This window comes from Pteronotus mesoamericanus, unplaced genomic scaffold, assembly GCF_021234165.1.
Source record: "Pteronotus mesoamericanus isolate MK-2021 breed Mesoamerican mustached bat unplaced genomic scaffold, CSHL_Meso_final contig_50, whole genome shotgun sequence".
Classification (NCBI taxonomy): domain Eukaryota; kingdom Metazoa; phylum Chordata; class Mammalia; order Chiroptera; family Mormoopidae; genus Pteronotus; species Pteronotus mesoamericanus.
Window position 1 is genome coordinate 5,867,609 of NW_026555186.1, and position 19,153 is coordinate 5,886,761.

Genomic DNA, 19,153 nt, shown 5'->3' on the forward strand with positions numbered 1-19,153 from the left:
TACATCCTAGGGAGGTCCAGATCTGCTGTAATCAAAACAAACTAGCTCAAACTCCTTTTGAGATCTTTCATGCAATTAGAACTCACAATAAAACTCCACAAGAAAATAAGCCAAATTCTAGCTTCCCCCCGTCGAAGGCCGACCTGAAAGTATTGCCCAAAAGGGCAAGAAACAGAGTGTGACTCAGGCTGCTGGGGCGATCACGCCCCCCAGCCAAGGCCTGGGGTTTCCTGTTTTAGAAGTGAATCCCAAAAACAATTTTCTCAGTTTCTGGAAGAATTTGTTGATAGCCAACCCACTAGTTTACTGGGCCAAGTCAGGAGAATTCAGAAGTCGTGTGAAACAGCACCAAGGTGAACACCAACTTAGCTATCCTAAAAATGAGGCCGTGATTTGAGGCAAATCGCAGGACCCGCATTCAAACTTGGGCTGTTGGGCTCCAACACTGCTTCGCCAGCACCCTCTCGTCTGCCTCCCACCGTGTGTTTTTCTGGCTCCCGCACCAGACTCAGAGTTCCTAGAGCACAAGCTAACATTTTCTTCATCCCTGTATCTCATGGGCGGGCCAAGCAGAGTGCTGACACATAGAAGGAGGTGAACAAATATCTGCTGGCTCAATGAATAAATAAAAGAATGACCAGTTCAGATGAACGAATGTCCAAGCTTTTCAGTTCCGGAAAAAGTCTCTCAGACCCTGAATAGCGACGATGATGATGGGGCAGATGAGAAGGCAAACTAACTATCTTGACCTCGAGAACCAACTCAGTGGAAACTCTCAGGTCAATCAGAAAGTTAAGGTGTATGAGCCAATGAGACACCCAACCACCCAAGCCAGAAGGAAGAGTCTTTGTCTTCCGTCACACTCATCCCCTTCTGCCAACTAGTCACCAAGTCCTCTACCTTCTTTTCAATGCTGAAGCCCACACCGCCATCCTGCTCTCACTCAGCTGTGCCCACCACACCCCACTGGTAGGCTCTCAGTGGGGTCAATGAGTAGCACCCCCTTCTCCCACCTAGCAGCAAAAAGATTGAGGAAATAATAACGGAGGTCTGGCAGATAGAGAGAAAAATGGCACCTCTATTTCTAGGATCAGAGGTTGTGGCTTCAGGTCTCCAGCCAAGTGGCTAATACTGAACCCAAGTGTTGACAGCATGAGTCCAAAGCTGGTCTATTCGTGAGCAGAAGAGCTTCGTCCAGAAAGCAGCTCTCGCCCAAGAGGAAAATAGGATGAAGTTTAGATGTCAGTTTGATTTCTCCCAAATTTACCAACCAGGGAAGTACCCTGGGCCAGGAATAATATTAATGAGTAGAAGAGTAATCCACACAGGCCTCCAGGGATCTCTCTAAATCTGTCCAAGGCTGCCCTACTCAATACATGCTGCTGGCTCCCTCCTGCCATGTACCCACCTACACATTGCTTTCATGACTGTGTGACCCTGCCTATCTCCCCAGGTGTGAGGTTCAACTCAGATCATCCTCTCCTCTCTTATAGCTTACCCACTGGCCCCTGCCTCTTTGTCTGAACTTCTGTTTTTCCCTCTTATCTACCTTTCCAGACTCAATTCAAGGTCATCTTATTATTAGTCCCTGTGAAAATCCCCAGTGAAGCTCACCACAGCCACATTGGTGTCTTCCATTGCATGCTCCGTTTGCCACTCATGAGTACTCTAGTACTTTATCATAGTCCATCCATTAGACCTCTGAAGTCAAGAACCATTTCTTATATATTTGTAACCTCCTGACACCTAGTACAGATTCTGGTACATGAATACCTACCAATACTTATTGGATTAGAGAGCTGTAAGTAGCTAAATGCAAAGTAGGACATAAAAATTCCATATAAATAAAATGTCACAGTGGTTCAGAGGGAAGAAAGAGCCAATCCAAGTGAGTGAACCTGACATATTTCCTCAAAATAAGAGGTATTGTAAACAAAGACGTATCTATGGGAAATCAGAGAAAATTTCATTTTAAAAAGTTAACATTGAATTGAACAAGACTTGATGGGTACGCATATGGAAAAAATACTCTAAGGCACATAAAAAAGCAAATGACACTAATCTGGAAAAACAAAAGATATATTTAGGAGGCACTGACTTTCACAATTTTGGTGCGTTTAGAAGAACAGCCTGAAAAAAAAATAGAGTAGGAATCTGGCTAGAATATTCACAAGGCTTGAGTATGGAAATGAAATAAATTTCAACACAACATATAGACAATGGGAATCAAAGAATGTTTCCTGAAAGAGCAGCGGGTTAATTATGCCAAGGAAACTATATGCAATCTGGATCCTTGCAGCGGTGATAATAATCAAGTAATAATTTGTTTTTCAATTACTTCCAAATTTTTAGGAACATAATGCCTGTGAGCTTTTAACAGTTTGACAATCTCAATAGAATAGTATTTGCTCATAATAAAATGAGTAATAAGCCATTTAGGATGATGATAAGACTACATAGTAATTTCTAGTCATTTTTCACTTTGCTTAAGATTTTTTTTCAACCCATCCCTGCATGTCTCATCTATCTAGTGACTCTGTACTTGCCACAGGTCTATCCTGAAATAAGCATTGCCAGTTTCCCAATTCTCTCAACAGCCAGTAAAACAAAAATGCTGGTTTCAGGTGACAACCGTTATAGCTGTGTTTCTGCTTCCCTACTTTTTCTTCCCTAGTCTGTACCAACTACGGTGAGTTTCAGAGATCACTCTAAATAGTAGACAATCAGCAAAACAGGACCATGTAGGAATTATTGAGATGCCTGACTTTAGTGCTGGAGCTCAAAAAATGGATCAGATAGATAAATGGTCTCTAGACCCATCTGCAGTCAGTTCTGAGTTACAGCAGCAGAACAGTTCTGATCAAATTCCAAGATGGCTCTTCAGAAATGGCACCCATAGCAGCAGCTGGGAACTGTAAGCTCCTCTGACAACTAATTACATGTTATTGGTCAGGTCACTTTAGCCTGTTGGGCTTGATTTCCTAACCTATACGATGAAAGGAATAAACAATGTCCCCAAGCAGAAAACCAGTGCATATCAATTAACTTTCAGCTGAAGACTCCCTTTTAAGGACAGCCAGGCTTCCCAGGAGGAAGACGGTTTTCCCAGCAGAGGCATCTCGCCCCTAGACAGCTGCCAGAACAGCATTCCAGTCCAACTTTTCCGTTGCTTATGTTGGGTTCCCCAGTGAACAGTCTCTGGGAGGACCTAAAATGCAGGCAGTTTCCAGAGAAGTACCCTCAGGACCACACTTACGAAAAGTAAGGGAGAAGGCGGATGGGACCAAGACAGCAGTTGGTCTATGGCACATTCATAATAAAGGACTCAGCCAGTTCCATGGGGAGTTCTGGATTAAAGGCGGTCCTTCAGAGTGATTCCCAAATTGTACCCCTGTGTCATCTAGTCATGGATGGGGGCTGCTCCCTTGCCTTAAGTAACAGTAATTTCTGGAGGGCTGTTGGCCTGTAACTCCTCCATGACAAGTCTCTACGCAGCTGGGGGCAGAAGGGAATCATTCCTGGAAGGGCTAACGGGACATAGAAGTAGGAGAGCCACTATATTTGCCTCAAATCTTCTGAAAATAAGAAAAAGAAAATCAGGGTGCAGAAGAGAGAAATGGACTAGAAAGAAACAGCTGGACTGAGAAGATCAATTTTCATATCCTAAAACCCTGCTATCTGTATGGCCTTAGCAAAGCTGTTTCATTTCTTCATGCTTCAATCTCTTTCTCTGTAAGGGGATCTGAGGTCACTGTCAACACTCAGCTATCCAGGATCCTATTCCACAATTCGTTCTTGGTCAATGTCCAAAGCCGTTCTGTTACCTGCCTCAGGCTTGCAAATACCACTAAGGAAGAAAGAAAACCCACACATATCAAAAATCTCCAGTAGCATTTGAAATGCATCTTTGTTAAGTGTGAAGAGATGACCAGCAGTAGCAGCAAATGCAAATTTATGCACAACAGTGGACACACAGCAATCCCCGATTAAATTAGATTTGCAGGCAGCAGCTTGGGGATTTTGACATTAGACCGAATATGATTATTCAGTTGGTTGTATCTTTATTACCCATGCTCCCCCTTGTGAGGCAATTTTCCTTGTTGGAAGTAAAGCAACCCCAACCAATGCATTTAAAAATGAGACTTTCCTGTTCTTATTAGCCTGTATCCAAAAAAAAATGACTATTTGAATCACAATCAGGGGGAAGGAATTGGCTTCTTATTGCACAGTTCACGTTGTTACTGCTTTAAAAGTGGAGGAAGACTCCCCAAGGAAATACTGTCTCTCAAAATGAGCTCACAGGGTAATGAACAGCAGTGGTCTTTCAAGAGAGAGAGAAAATAGGGAAAATTATTAAAATGTAATAAAATAAGCAAAATGGACACAAAACAAGATTGAAACATAAGCTGTTCAGGACAGAAATGCCATGTCTTGAGATTTACTTTCATAGTAGTATGCATAATATTGTCCAAATACGGTTACATACATCTTTCCAACCAACACAGTAGCTGCCGGTCCTTGAGATAAAAAACCCAAAACCAAAAATGATCATAGAAATGTGACCTATACATGTGAATTTATACTCTAGCACTTTAAAACACATGTCTGCAGGCTCAGTATCACGGAGAATGGAATCCCCACCAATGAGATATTGTAATAGCTATTCATCTGAGCTGAACACAAGTTCAAGTAAACAAACTAAAAGCTACAGTTCCAAGTGGATGGATATCATGTTGTGGAACCATTACTAGTCCTTTGTTCATAAAGTACAGTCACCTCTATCCTAAGTTCCAGCTCAAAAAAGCTCATGTGTTGGACTCTGTGCTGCTTCTTTTGCTTGATTCTTACAGTGACCCTTTGTCTGAAACTGTTCCTCTAACAGATACCAAATTACTAAAGAAACAAATGACATTTTAACTTTAAATGGATTTCTTAAATTCATTATAGGATATATATTTCTCTCCATTTACAAAAAATAGATGCAGGATATATATTTCTCTCCATTTACAAAAAATAGAACATTTCAATTCTCTAACAAAGTCTAAAAAATAGACTTTGCTTAATTTATAACAAAGGTTTAGTTAAATACAGTCTCATGTACATTACACATGCACACACCCTACAGCTCAATAATGTTTTTCTTTTCTGATTTTAGTAATGTGGGAAGTCAGAAACAGAAGCTCTACCAGAAATCATTCCAAGCATACCAGACACATACAATAATTTTTATATTTTATATAACAGAAAAGAAAAAAAGAGAATGCGATAAAGTAGTTCAACACATGAATTTAAAAGGATTGGTAATCCTATGATCTCTTATCCCAGAAAGAGAACACAGAATGAAAGAAATGATTAATTAACTAAAATATCAAATTTTAAATGTTTTCTCTATTAATGATTTACTTAAACTGTCATATAAACACAACTTTCAATCAATTAAACAAATATTACTGAACACTATGATTTTCAATATAAAATACACAGTAGCATTCTATTCAATAGTAATCATTGAAAACAGTTGACTGTCCCGTAAATCAGTGAGGCTGGAAAGTCTTCAGCAATGCTATAAGTACATATTGTAGTTCTCCTTAAATACACAAGTTAAACTATTTTCATCCATAAGAGGGTGGAACCACAATATTAACAATAACAGTCCAAGTTAGAATATCCTCAGAAGAAAACATGTCCAGAAAAACATTTTTTAAAGAGTAAAATGTCAAAGTCTAAAAGAAAAGTTCACTGAAAACACGATGGGACTTTCATAAGATTTTTTTAGACCAATAAAGATTATGACTTCAGATTTCTCTTCATTTAATTGTTTAACAAAAAATATATTGAGGACCTTACTATAGGAACTGGGTTATATTTATGTCAGGGTGAGCATGTGGTAGGATGAGCAATGAATAAATATCAAAAAACAGAAAATAGAAAAATTAGATATTAAAATACAAGATAGTGAATAAAAAGTAAGGTGATTAAAGACTAAATGAACAAGATAGGTTTCTATCACAACCATGATAGAAACTCAATGACTTTTTTTCATTGTTGACACTATTACAGGTATACCCCATTTCTCCCTTTGCCCCTCTGTACCCAGCCCCAGGGCCAGGCCTTTACCGCATTGTTTATCCATGAGCTATGCCTATATGCTCACTGACTAATCTCTACCAGTGCCCCTCACTCCTCTCACCCTGATATCTAACAGTCTGTTCCATGCATCGATGCCTCTCATTTTATTTTGATCAAACAGTTTGTTTTGTCCATTAAATTCCACATAATAGCAGCATTATTTGCAATAGCCAAGATCTGGAAACAGCCCAAGTGCCCATCAGTAAATAAGTGAATAAAAAAGCTGTGGTACATTTACACAATGGAATACCACATGCCTGTAAGAAAGAAGGAACTCTTACCCTTGGCAACGGCATGGAGGAACCTTAATGACTTTTGATATCAACTCATCCTAAAGGGCTTGGCCCCAGGACATAGACCTTTCTAAAGACCTCTGAGAAATGTGGTTACTCAACAGCGAAGGACACAAGAAAACTGAAGAGAATCAGGACTCCAATGATGCTGAGGGTTCCAATTTTAGAGTTGATCCTTTGATTTTCCCAGCACTAAAATAACTATCATTGCTAGTGGAGGTTTTTCAGAGGACCGAAACACCCCCTCAATGCCCCAGCTGAGTTTCTGGGCTAGCAAGTGCACTCTAATGAACAATGTCATTTTGTCATGAACATTTATGTAACAATAATTCACTCTTCAGTCTCATTATAACACATTTATCACCGTGCAGCTGCTGCCCCGTGCCATGGCATAGCTCTGCGGCCTGAGGTGACCACTGCTTCAAGGAGAGATGCAAAAGCAACTAAAGGAAATATGCTTGCAGACTCCCACTTTCTTCCTGGGCTATAAACAGCTTAAAATACTCAAGAATACCTGGTGATAATTCTCTAACATGATTATATTCTAGTTTTCTTATAGCACTTAAAGAAGAGCGATGGCATCATGGAAAGTGTACTAAATTTAGAATCAGAATGACCTCATCTAATCTTCACTAGAAAATCAAGGCAAGTCAGTTAATCTTCCAAGGCCCCAGCTTCCTCACCTTTAAACTGGGGACAATGCTGTCCCCTTCCCACAGTCCCTGTGATGATAAATGAGATTAATTTCTGAAATGCTTCATAGTTTCCCAAGCAATTTCATGGACAAAAGCCATGAAGAAGTCTCCCAGGGGCAGGCCAAAGAAAAGAGCAAATTCTCAAGTAGATGTTGGAATAATTCTACAGAGTAACAGCTGTCTCAAATCCATAGATTTAGATTTGAAACCAGAAGGAAATATAAGATAGGAATTATAAACTATTTACTGAAGGAAGAAAATGGGTGCACTTTTCTCTATCCTCCACTGGCTCTGATGTGGGCAGGTACCAAGGCTGCCCCAGAACAAATATAATTAAAAGTTCATAACCCTCTAGAGAATTGGAAGGAGAGCCTCTCAGTTCTACTTTGTGCTCTGTAGACTCTAAAATTCATGCTAATTATTTTATGTACTAAAGTTATTAGACACATCAGATAGCCTGCCAATTTGTTAGCAGATTGTTGCCTAATGAGCAGTTAATTTGTCTGTGGGAGAACCAGGTAACGGGAATTAAAAGTTTCCTTCACAAGATGTCACTTTGGTCACTTAATCCACAAATTTTGTTTGTTTGTTTGGCTACTTCTCTATCACTGCAAGTTCTTGAAGGAAACAAAACAAGGACTGGAGAGAATTTTGGCTGCAAAAGCCAAAAGGTGGAGAGGGTCATGGGCCCAGTGGAGGGGGCACAGACTCTAGCATGGCCACAGGGATTTCAGGCATGACTGGGCCACCCACCAGCTATGTGCCCTGAGCAGGGGTTAGGCTGTCTCTATGCTGCCACGCTGACATCTTTAAAATGAGATCAACTTCCAGTCAAGATGTCAGCATAGGCAGACATGGCTCACCCCTTCACACAACCCCATCAAAATTACAAGTAGAGTGTAGAACAATGTTCACTCAGAACTATCAGAAATTGAGTTGAACAGAAGTCAGACAACTATGGGATTAAAGAAACCACATCCATCCAGACTGGTAAGAGGCGTGTAGATGCAGAATGGTCTGGCTGCTTACCCACATATGGAAGATAAAAATTCAGCAGGGATATCTCGGGAACAAGGAGTCCCAGTCCCCTACCAGGCCCCCCAGCCCAGGGTTCCAGTGCCAGGAAGACAAGTCCCCACAACTTCTGGCTGCAAAAATCAGTAGCGATTAATTCGGTGGAAGAAACTTCTAGAGCCCCAAGCAGTCCTTCTTAAAGAACCCACACACAGACTCACCTACTTAGGCTCACTCCCTCTGAGATCCTGCACTGGGGTAGCAGCTCGAAGGGCACCAGTGGCATAAAGGGAGGAACAGAAGTGTCTGGCATCAAGGTGAGCAGTGACCATTGTCCCTTTTCTAAACCCTCCCCCGACAGAGCTGGCAAGGTGGTGTCATATGTGTGACTACGTCAACCTGGCTAACACTACCTGACCCACCTCGGAGAACCCCAGAGACTCTGCCCCACCCAATTTATGGGCCCACCCAAGCTGCTTTTCTATATGAATGGATGGTCTTGGCTCATGCTTCACAATTTCCTCTATCTTCTCAAACAGGCAACAGCTGGCCTCAGTGAGCCCCAGGCCTGGTATTAGCAGCAGCCAGCCTAGATTCAGAGCTTGGCTTCACTTGGGAATCTCCAAGCCCAGCACAAGTAGCAGCCATCTCAGGTTGTTTCATAGTTCAGACAGGGTGGCCACAGGCAAAACACAGGTGGTGGCTGATCTTGGTCTGCACCACCCGGGAAACCCCAGGGCCAGCACATCCAGTGGACAGCTACAGATCACATTGGAGAACCAGCACCCTGCTCCTGCAAAGCTGATCCTCCATGGAGGGCGGCAGTTGGTATTAAGTGGTCACAGCCAATCCTTGCAGCTTACTGGCCTGGGAAAATCTCTTCCATTGATCTGCCGACAGCAAACAAGGCTCAACTACAAGAGGAGAGTGTAGTCAGCCCACATGAACGGTGCACCTCGAGTACCCATCTTGGGTGATCAGGAAGGCTGTGCCACTGGACCCTACAGGACACCTACTACATTAGGCCACACCACCAAGACACAGAGTCAAAGAAGCTCTATCTAATACGTAGAACCAAACATAGGGAGGCTGCAAAAATGAGGAGACAAAGAAACATGGCCCAAATGAAAGAACAGATCAAAACTCCAGAAAAAGAGCTAAATGAAATGGAGATAACAATCTATCAGGTGTAAAGTTCAAAACACTGGTTATAAGGATGCTCAAGAGATTTAGTGAGGACCTCAGCAGCATAAAAAAAGATCCAGTCAGAAACGAAGAATTCACTAATTGAGATAAAGAACAATTTACAGGGAAACAACTGTAGAGTGGATGAAGCTGAAAATCAAATCAATGATTTGGAATATGAGGAAGCAAAAAACAACCACGCAGAACAAGAAGAAGAAAGAATTTAAAAAAAAAGAAAAGAGGATAGTGTAAGCAGCCTCTGTGAAAACTTCAAGAGGTCCAACATTTGTATCACATGGGTGCCAGAAGGAGAAGAGAAAGAGCAAGAAATTGGAAATCTATTTGAAAAAATCATGAAAGAAAAGTTCCCCAATTTGGTGAAGGAAATAGACATACATGTCCAGGAAGCACAGAGAGTCCCAGATAACATGGATGCAAAGAGCTCCTCTAAGACACATCATAATTAAAATGCCAAAGGTTAAAGATAAAGAGAGAATCTTAGAAGCAGCAAGAGAAAAGAAGTTAGTTATCTACAAGGGAGTTCCCATAAGACTGTTGCAAATTTCTCAAAAGAAACTTTGCAGGCTTGAAAGGACTGGCAAGACACATTCAAAGTCATGAATAGCAGGGACCTACAGCCAAGATTGCGCCACCCAGCAAAGGTATCATTTAGAATCTAAGTGCAAATAAAGAGCTTCCCAGACAAGAAAACACTAAAGGAATTCATCATCACCAAACCATTAATATATGAAATGTTAAAGGGATTATTTAAGAGAAAGAAGATCAAAACTATGAGCAATAAAATGGTAAAAAATACATATCTATCAACAATTGAATCTAAAAAACAAATTAAGCAAACCAGAAGAATAGAGACAGAATTATGGAAACTGAGACCGTTTTGATGATTGCCAGATTGGGGGTGGGGGGGGATGGGTGAAGAGGTGAGGGGATTAAGAAGTACAATTAGGTAGTTACAGAAAAGTAAAGCATAGGAAATGGAGTAGCCCAAGAACTTACACTCATGACTCATGGACATTAACAATGGTGGGGGGGATTGCCTGAGGGAGTGAGGGGTGCTGCGGGGGGGGGGGGGCAAGGGAGAAAAAAATCAGCAAACTGTAATAGCATAATCAATAAAATACAACTAGTTTTAAAAAAGAAAGAAAAATAATAATGGGGTCATCAGAGCCCACTTCCCTGGCTGCCACGGGCCACACATGTGTGAATGTGCTCAGAGGAGGAAGAGGCACCTCATAATTGCTCAGCAATTGTTAACTACTATTGTTAATGTGATTAATTGGGCAATAGCCGTGCTGGCCAAATATCTATTATTAATCCTCTTTGTTCTGAGAGATAAGATGATTTTAAGAAAAAAGAGGTGGGTACAACATTGAGGCTGCTCTTTACATTTGAAGGCAATCAATGCCCTAACTCCCATCCACTGAATTTTTTCCCTTCTTCCCTCTCTTTGTCCTCCTGTTCTTCCTTCCGCTCCATTCTCAGTGGCAGACTTCTTCCTCCTGAGGCCGGAGCTCCCTCTGACAGCTGGAACCTGTAAGACCTGGCCTCAGTCATCAATTGAACCCAGATGCTCCTCTAATTTGACTCAAGTACTCTGTGGGGCCAAAAGGTTCAACTGCACATGTAAGTAGCCTTTTCCTGACTCCAGCTTGCCAAAAAGTGGGTTCCTTCCAGCCGGAAGGTCAATCTATAAGCGTTAAGTTCCTAAGATTTTTCTCCAGAAATGTTTATTCTCTTTTCACTACTACATCTGCTTGGGGAGAAAAAGTGCAGGAAAGGAATTCACCACAGAGAGAGTGGAAAACAAAAAATATATATTTTAATAGCATTTCTACTCATTGTTCAGGGCTTCTAAAGTTATGAGTTCACATAATGTTAAGAACTGTTTTTTTCATTTCAGCAGTGGTTTAGAATTTAAATAGGAATTGATAGAATGAGCACACCTAATGCACAAGCTAGTACCGGTTTACAGTCTCCGCCCCTTCAACCATGGAACAGGGAAAATGTTGACCATGTGTTTGTATGTCATTAAGGAGGAAATTCAGAGATGATTAATGATCATTCATGTCCATACTCTGAAAGCTGTCGTCTTTGGGGTATGAGGTAGCATATTTTGAAAGTGTTTGCCCACAGGCTTCCTTGGTGAAGTGTAGCAAGCAAGCGTGGGAAGAAGCCAGGCTGGTCAGGTATCCCTACCCATCCTCTGGGGCTTTCCAAGGTCTCACATACAGGACCCATAGAAATCACTTTCCATGAAGTAAACCACATGAAAAACAGAACATGAAGATTTGAGGGAACAATTAGAGAAAGTCTCTTAACGAAATGTTTCATTTTCCCCAGATGTAGAAGCTCCTCTTCCTCCAATTTACCTGTTTTGTTATGGTTATTGTGTTAGAACACACGTGCATCCTTTAGGTATTCTGGGAATTGCAGACAGCGCCCAGTGCTGCCATTATTTAGAGAGTAGCTCTATTCTTACATACACTCCCCGCTTTTCACTTACAGCCACACTAAGCGCATTGCAGAAGTGGGCTCCTCCTGTGAGTGAGTAATAATCATCTATGTTCTGAAATCGCTGGCCTCCCTGCCTGGCTTCTCAGTTAGACACTAAACTTTTAGAGCAAGTCTTATTCTACCTTGAGATTTAATGCAGTGAGCAAATAAAGGAAGTCTAAATTTCTATAACCACAACATAAAATATAGCTACATTCTGGGAAGTTCAGCTGACATGGACTTCATTACCAAGTGCTGCTCTGGCTCACTCACAGCAGAAATGCTGAACAAAAGTGTATCACTCTTTTTGGTCCCAGTCAATGTGTGGCTTCTGCTCAAATAGCACTAACCAATAATACCAAATAAAAGTCTTGTATACAAAGTTGAAACATTTATTTAAGACATGGACCATAAACACAATTAAGGGTCTTGCTTCAAATTTAGTAGAGCTACTTGTTTTAGGGCAATAATGAAAATTACAGTAACACTATAGTTAGAGTCTATATCCATTACTGCACTGAAAATAGAAGCCATTTATCAAACCCAATTTTTGGTGCGGGAGGTTATGTCCTGCAGAAAGCAGGGAAATAAATAAAATCAGCAGATTTTCCAGCCACTACCTAAATATATCTAGATGAATATAAATATAGAGAGAAAGGAGAGAATAAATTAATCCAAAGAAAGTGTGTTAAGGAAGTACTTTTAACAATTAAAATGCTAGAGAAGTATTTGAGGGAGGAAAAGTAGCAGTACAACTTAGAATGAAATAATACCACATTATCAAACATACCATGGTCGCACATGACAGAATGTCTGCTAGGAAACCTGGTGTAGGGTTCTATGGCAGACCCCTTACTCAACGCAGAAATCTCTGGCACAACATCCTTCCCCATGATCGCTGCCTTCCCATGCAGGGGGACTCACTGCCTTCCTGGGCGGCCCACCTCAGCTGGGGACAGCTCTCAGCAGCAGCTCTTCCTCAGATTGGGCCAAATCCACCTTCTAGTAACTCACACTGGTCTTTGCTCAGCACTCCGAAATTTTATTTGCATCATGACAGCTCTTGAAGCATTATTTTTAATGTTATTAAGTTTGTAATTTCCATTTATTCCCTTCTTCAGGAGACACAGAATTTATTCACTGTAGATTTTATTCAAGATGCCATCATGTTATTTCAATACATCCCAATGCCATCTTAAGATGCATGATATCTGGAAAGTTAAACAGTCAATCAGCCAAGCAAAGTTCTTTAGGCTGTTTTTAAGACACTAACAGGTAAGGGCAAAAGTGATTCTCAATTACTCAAACTCAAGCCAGAGTTTACTCTGTTTCAAAGGGCAGAAGAAGTGAAAACAAAGTTTCTGTGAGTTAATCCCCAATGGGAAGGAAAAATTACCTCTTTTCTTTCTCTTGTTTTAAACGTGCAAAAGGATTCCTCAAATCTCTGAAAATATCTTTTCATTGTCAGACCAGAGATGGTATCGTTAGCCACACCAGTGCTTTGATTTGAACGGAACAGTGGAATCAGTATCACTTATCTTCTACTTTTCATCAGAATAAAATTATTTATTGAAGACAAGAGACAAAGACATACTTCTAGATAAGAATTACAGAGACCTTTGGAGGTATCAACAGTAAATCAAACAACATCTACCCATCACAGCAAGAAGAGCTTGCCCTAGTCCCCCTCTTCCCGCTCCCCAAAAGCAGTAACAATATATCTCATATAATTGGATAAAACATATTTGCAAAGGCTCTAGGCAAATACACAAACACACCCAGTGGCCAGACTGACCTTGTCCCATTGCAGTTGACTATAGAAGGCTGATGATACTGCCCTTGCATAAAATGATGATTTATGCCCTCCAGCATAAAGTGTGTTCACCTTGGTATAACACAGTGGCTGACAATAACAGCTACCAGGCTCCCCAGATCCATAAAAATCAGTCCTTCAAATCCATTAAGTCTTAGTCTGCATGTCAACTTTTCAATAAGGCCTATGATGACCGATTGAATTAAAATCGCAAAACCCTTTTCCTCCCGACTCCCAAAAATCTTCACTTGATTTTTTTATTCAGAAAATGTTGCCACTTGGAATGTATCACATGGTTTACTGAGTTATTCTGTGTGTATGTGCGCGCATGCACACGTTAATCATTTTACTTCCTGAGTTGGTCTGAAGGTTGTGGGTTATTGTTAAGATGATTAACATTTTACTTCCCCTTCCTACACACACACACACACACACACACACACACACACACACACACACAGATATGACTGAAGAGAACAGGATCTTTATCTGTTTACTAGTATATCCCAAGAATCTAGAAGAATTCCCAGGACATAATAGGAAATATATCAGCATGTATTAGATGAATGAATAAAGGACTCTGGGCTTAGATTGACTTGGCCCTGAGTCCCAACTGCACCTACACTTAGCTGTAGGACCCTGGGAAATGACCATCCCCTCTGCAGCAGTGTCTCCCCATCTGTCAAATGGGGCCCTTAGGAGTGCCTGCCCTGTGGGATCCTCACGTGGATTACGTGAGTCAGTGCGTGACAAGGGTTAGAATCATGCTTGGATATAGTAAGCTTTTAATAAATGCTAGCTGCCATCATTGTTATTATTTCAAGATATGTTTCCCAAGGTGGTGATAGATTTGTGATGAGTTATGCACTCAGGCAACTGGCTCTCCTCATATCTGGCATTGCAGATCTGTGATTGTGAAAGGGGACCCAAGGCTCTTGAGAGAGAAGCAGAGCTACCAAGGGTCAAAGCCCATCACTGTGGCCTCTTCAGCTGCAATTCAGTAACACATGGATTTTGCAAAGGAGCTGTTAACAGTGTAAGTACACCGGCTCAGACCTGCTAGAATAGAATAAACATAACAATGAAACCAATGAGTAAGTGAGGGTGAGGCTCAGAAACCTTAAAAGGCAGGGAAGGCAGCTCCTCTCTTCCTACTTGAAGGGAGAGATTAGTTTATTTGGCTTAACAGGGGCTGAAACTCACACTTTCTGAAAAAAGATAAAGCAAAAAAAAAAAAAAAAAGCAGCCCTCTGTTAAAAAATTTGCTTCAACATACTCTACAAAGCTAATGATCAGGAATGTTAAGGTAACTTTTTCCTGGAGCAAAATCCTAGTTTGCTGAAAAGTTGCAAACTTTAAATCATTAACCTAAATGTTCACTAAGTATTTAGGAAAACAAAACACTTTGGAAACACTTCCTATTGATTTACAGGTAGAAAAGCAGGGGTTTCATAACTGATTAAGCGAGGGACAGAGGTGAGAATGAGTGAGGAAGATAGAGGCGAGGGGTAAACAGAATAACCAAAGCTACAGGGGCATTTACTGATTTTCTGGCAATCAGTGACTTAACTTTCCTATTTACTATAACATGTCTCCCCACAGGACTAATCTCCTCCCATAAATTGTCCCTTAAGAGTAAAATAAAATGAATGACTACATGCTCAAGGATTAGATCATGACAAATCAGGCCAAAAAGGAATTTCTCTCCTCACTCTAGAGAAGACTCCAAGGTGTCAGGGAACTGAGCAAGGTCACAGTAGCTGACTTGAAGCTGGAATCAAATTTCCAGGCTCCCAAGTCGACGCGCTGCTCTCTACGCACGAATTTCCCCAAACTCCAAAGTGCATGTGATAAATGATTCAGTAGTTTCAGGAGGGACCCAAGATTCTGCACTTCTGACAGGTCCCAAGTGGTGCCGAGGCCACTGGGTTACCCTGGGTAGCAAGTCTGCCCCATTTCACCTGCTCAGGTAAGTCTGAGAGTAAAATTTTTGTTGTTTTAATTTAAAAAGAGATGTTTTCCAGGAGCAAGGTTACATAGGAAATGCTGAAGTTTTAAACATTCGAATAACAACACTTTTGGTAAAATTTAAGGGGGTTCACATTTACATTGTGGTGTCAGCTGTAAATTATAATAAAATTGCAGATTTTTAATGCTGGTACATCTCACTGCATCCTTATGGATATACATTTATTGATAATTTCCCCTTTAGGTTTGAAATATACCCTGCCTACATTGCACTAAATCTACTAAAACTTAATTCTGCCTCCTGTGATAACAGAGATACTATGTCTAGGGGTTGCTTTCACTTGCTTTGAGATTCAACATTTTAGATCAATAAGACAGCAATGACACAGCCAATCCCAACAGGAAAATCTGCAGAGATTTTACCTTCCATTAACACAGTGTAACAAAATTGACCATACCCACTCACATGTGTCCTAACCTTATTTAGGAGAGACCCCAGTGTAGCTGGGAGAGAAAAGATTTGTCTTTAAGTTTGTCACTCCTATTTCTCTATCTTTGCCTATCAATCAGAGGAGTCCCCATGCATTTGAAGAGAGTTGATGCAAACTAAGCACAATATGTCCTCTCCAGCCAAAACTTTGTTAATCTCCCCAACCTTCCTATTGGTCCCCTTGAGTCAGCTGAGCCCAAGAGGTTTTTCCTATAAAACGTCCACAGTGTATCTCAATCTGATCCCAGTAAAAGTTCGCTTCAGTTGAAGTGAAAATGCAGAGGTAGCATTTACGGATAACAGCTGGAGAACATTAGTTCTCTGTCTCTCCTTTTCTCTCCCAAGGGTTGAAAACTCCACTGTTCAGACAGGAAGTCGTCATACACCACACACTGTACAATACGAGAACGCTGGGATATAAGAACAAGTTGCAGAGGATTAGGGGGGAGTGTGCAGGGGGTTTGTTCAGGAACACAGAGCACCAGCTCTGCGCACTTCCAAGGGTGTCCTTTCCCCACACAGTATTCAAGGGACAAGAGGTAGGCACACCCGGAATTGTCAAGCACACACTTCAATCCCTGAAAGCTTTTTAATAACTCAGAGTAGGAAGGCTTACTCTTCCATTTTTCAACAAATTTTTAAAACACGAATTCCAAGAAGTTTGCGGGAGTGACTAAGATTCTCCCATAATCTTTTCTGGCATACTTTCACATTTGCTATCTAAAAAGACAACATTTTAGCTTTTTAAAAATGACAATCATCACACACACACACACACACACACCCCTCTCTCCCATCACTGCCCAGAATAAGGAAATATATGTATATCACATACATGTGGAATTCAAAACATGATGTTCTGGGAGAGAATGATTTAAACAAAAGGTTCTGTGGATATGGTTTTTTAGGATCGGTTCCTGCTCTAATTTCACAAAGCTGCTGAGGACGAGCACAGCCGCAAACAAGGAGAGAGGCATCCACATTCTGTGGCCACAGCTCAAAGTTTTGAGTAGGATGATAGGAGTTTCCCAAACACCACATGCTGAATAGCCATTCTGCATTCCTACCCGTCTGCAGGCGCTGGACCCGGTTTGTAACCGCCTGTCCTCTGGGGGCGGGCTGTAAAACCGACCCTGTCTCTTCCACGCCCCTCCAGCCAAGTTCACGAGAGACCAACCTTCCTAACTTTTGAACTACGAAAATGCCTTTGCCATATGCATATCAGGGGCGTGCTGTTAATCAATGGGGTGACAACACTAAGGTTTCATGCAAAGAGGGGGAGGAGGGGCGAGGGGGAAGCCAACCCACACATCCATCATCCTTTTAGGAGGAGGTGGAGTTTAAAGTTTCTCCAACTTCCAAGTTCCCACTTGACAGGCAATATTTCTGTGCAATTTCCAGCCCCATGGAACAGATGGTCCTTTGCCCGTCGTTAGCCCCGTGAGAGCCCAGACAAAGCCCCCAGCCACTGCTCCCTCGTGGGGCCCATAGATGGTCAGTTTCATGGAGCTGTCAGCCCAGGGGCAGCGGGCAGAGAGAATGGAAACTTAACTACTTCTTCCAGAAGTTTTTCCTGCTACAGGAGAGCACAGGGGACTGGAGCACAAAGGCCTGAGAAAGTTTTCACTGTTATTCTGGAAAAACGTCTTCCGCCATCTGCCAAACCATCATCCTAAAGCCCAGATGCCCAGGGTGGGAAAGTTGAGGCACATGCGTTCAGAAACACAGCAGCAGTGCAACTTGAACCGTCCCAAGGACAACCTGGGAAGTTGCTTAAAGGGTCCCCCAAGGTGGGAAAGCATCCTCGGAGCGCCTGAGCACTCAGTGCCAGAGGGGAGGTGACGGCCCGGACAGCTTGCCAAATGGGTGTGCGCCACCGCAGCGGGCAAGAACCTTCCTCTCCAGACCGGAGGGCGAGGGGAAGGGAGGGGGGCGCGATCCCGGAATGTGAGGACTGGCGGCCCACTCACCCTCACTGCCGTACTGTTTGCCATTGTTCGCGCCCATCCTGCTGCCGTCATGCCCGCCGTCTCTTGGGACACTCCATAGCTGGGGCGCACCGCTGCGCGCTCCGCCCGAGGAAAGCCTGCCCGACGGGACCGTTAGCTTTGCATACCCCACGCTCGAGGGACGATGTCCAGCCGGGAGCGTCCCCTGCACTCCGGTGGGAGGGGGTGCTCGGTTCCCTCCTGGCACCCCCGATGGCTCCGGGTGAGGTTGGGGGCAGCCACCGCTCTCAGAATCCGCGTTCACGGCCGGCGGGCGCAGTGCCGCGGAGAGCCCGCGCCCCGGGGCCGCCCAGAGGCTCGCCGCGCCGCCGCCGCCGGGTCCCCATCCGCCCGCCCCGATCCCCCTGCGGTGGGCGCTGAGCCGCGCGGGTGGCCGGGACTCCCCGGCTCGGCCACCTCTTCCCGGCGCCCTTGCGCGCCCGCGGCTTCCCCGGGGATGGGCGCGGCGGCCACTTGTTGCGGGTGTCCCGACAGAGCAGAGACTAGCGGCCCGGCGCAGCTCGCCCGCGGGCCGGACTTTTGTTAGCGCCAGGCGCCTCCTCTCGCCTCCCAGCGTCAATCACAGCTGGAGCCCCGGGGAGGAAGGCCGGCCCGGTGATGCGCGGCCTTTTAAAGGGGCAGCGCTCCTTTTCGGGGCTCTGGCTCCCGGCCCCAGCCTCCGCGCAGGCCCTCGCGCCACCCGCGAACCACTCTGAGCGAAGGAACGTGCTCTTGGCTGCATTTTACTATTGTTCTTTTACGGGCTTGGCCCCCAATTTGTAAGATGAGCTTCCAGGCGTCGTTTGAAATCCCTTGGCTTTGCCTGCAAATATGGCCTAGTTTAGGTGTGGGGGCGTTTAAAATAAACATGCCTCAGAGTCTCATTGTGTCTGGGAATTTCAGGTATATATACTGGCATTCTCTTGTGGTCCCATGTTTGGGAACCGAGGCGGAGAATGGAGGAGAGAGGGAGGGAAAACTTGAGGGGAAATTAGCAGAGAATCTCTGGAGACTTTCCCCGCCCTGGTGCGGGAGGTTTCCTGGCTCAGAACTTTTAAGAGCTT

General features: G+C 43.2%; 1 protein-coding gene across 1 annotated transcript in view; it reads right to left on the reverse strand.

Annotated features, from left to right (window-relative positions):
• The window catches only part of FBXL7 (F-box and leucine rich repeat protein 7), a 340,176-nt gene extending 321,746 nt beyond the window's left edge, over positions 1-18,430 (reverse strand). Inside the window, exon 1 of the mRNA XM_054578316.1 lies at positions 18,072-18,430. Coding sequence (XP_054434291.1) covers positions 18,072-18,108 — 37 coding nt within the window. The 5' untranslated portion in view covers positions 18,109-18,430. The remainder of the gene's footprint in view (positions 1-18,071) is intronic.
• Between the last annotated feature and the right edge of the window lie 723 nt (positions 18,431-19,153).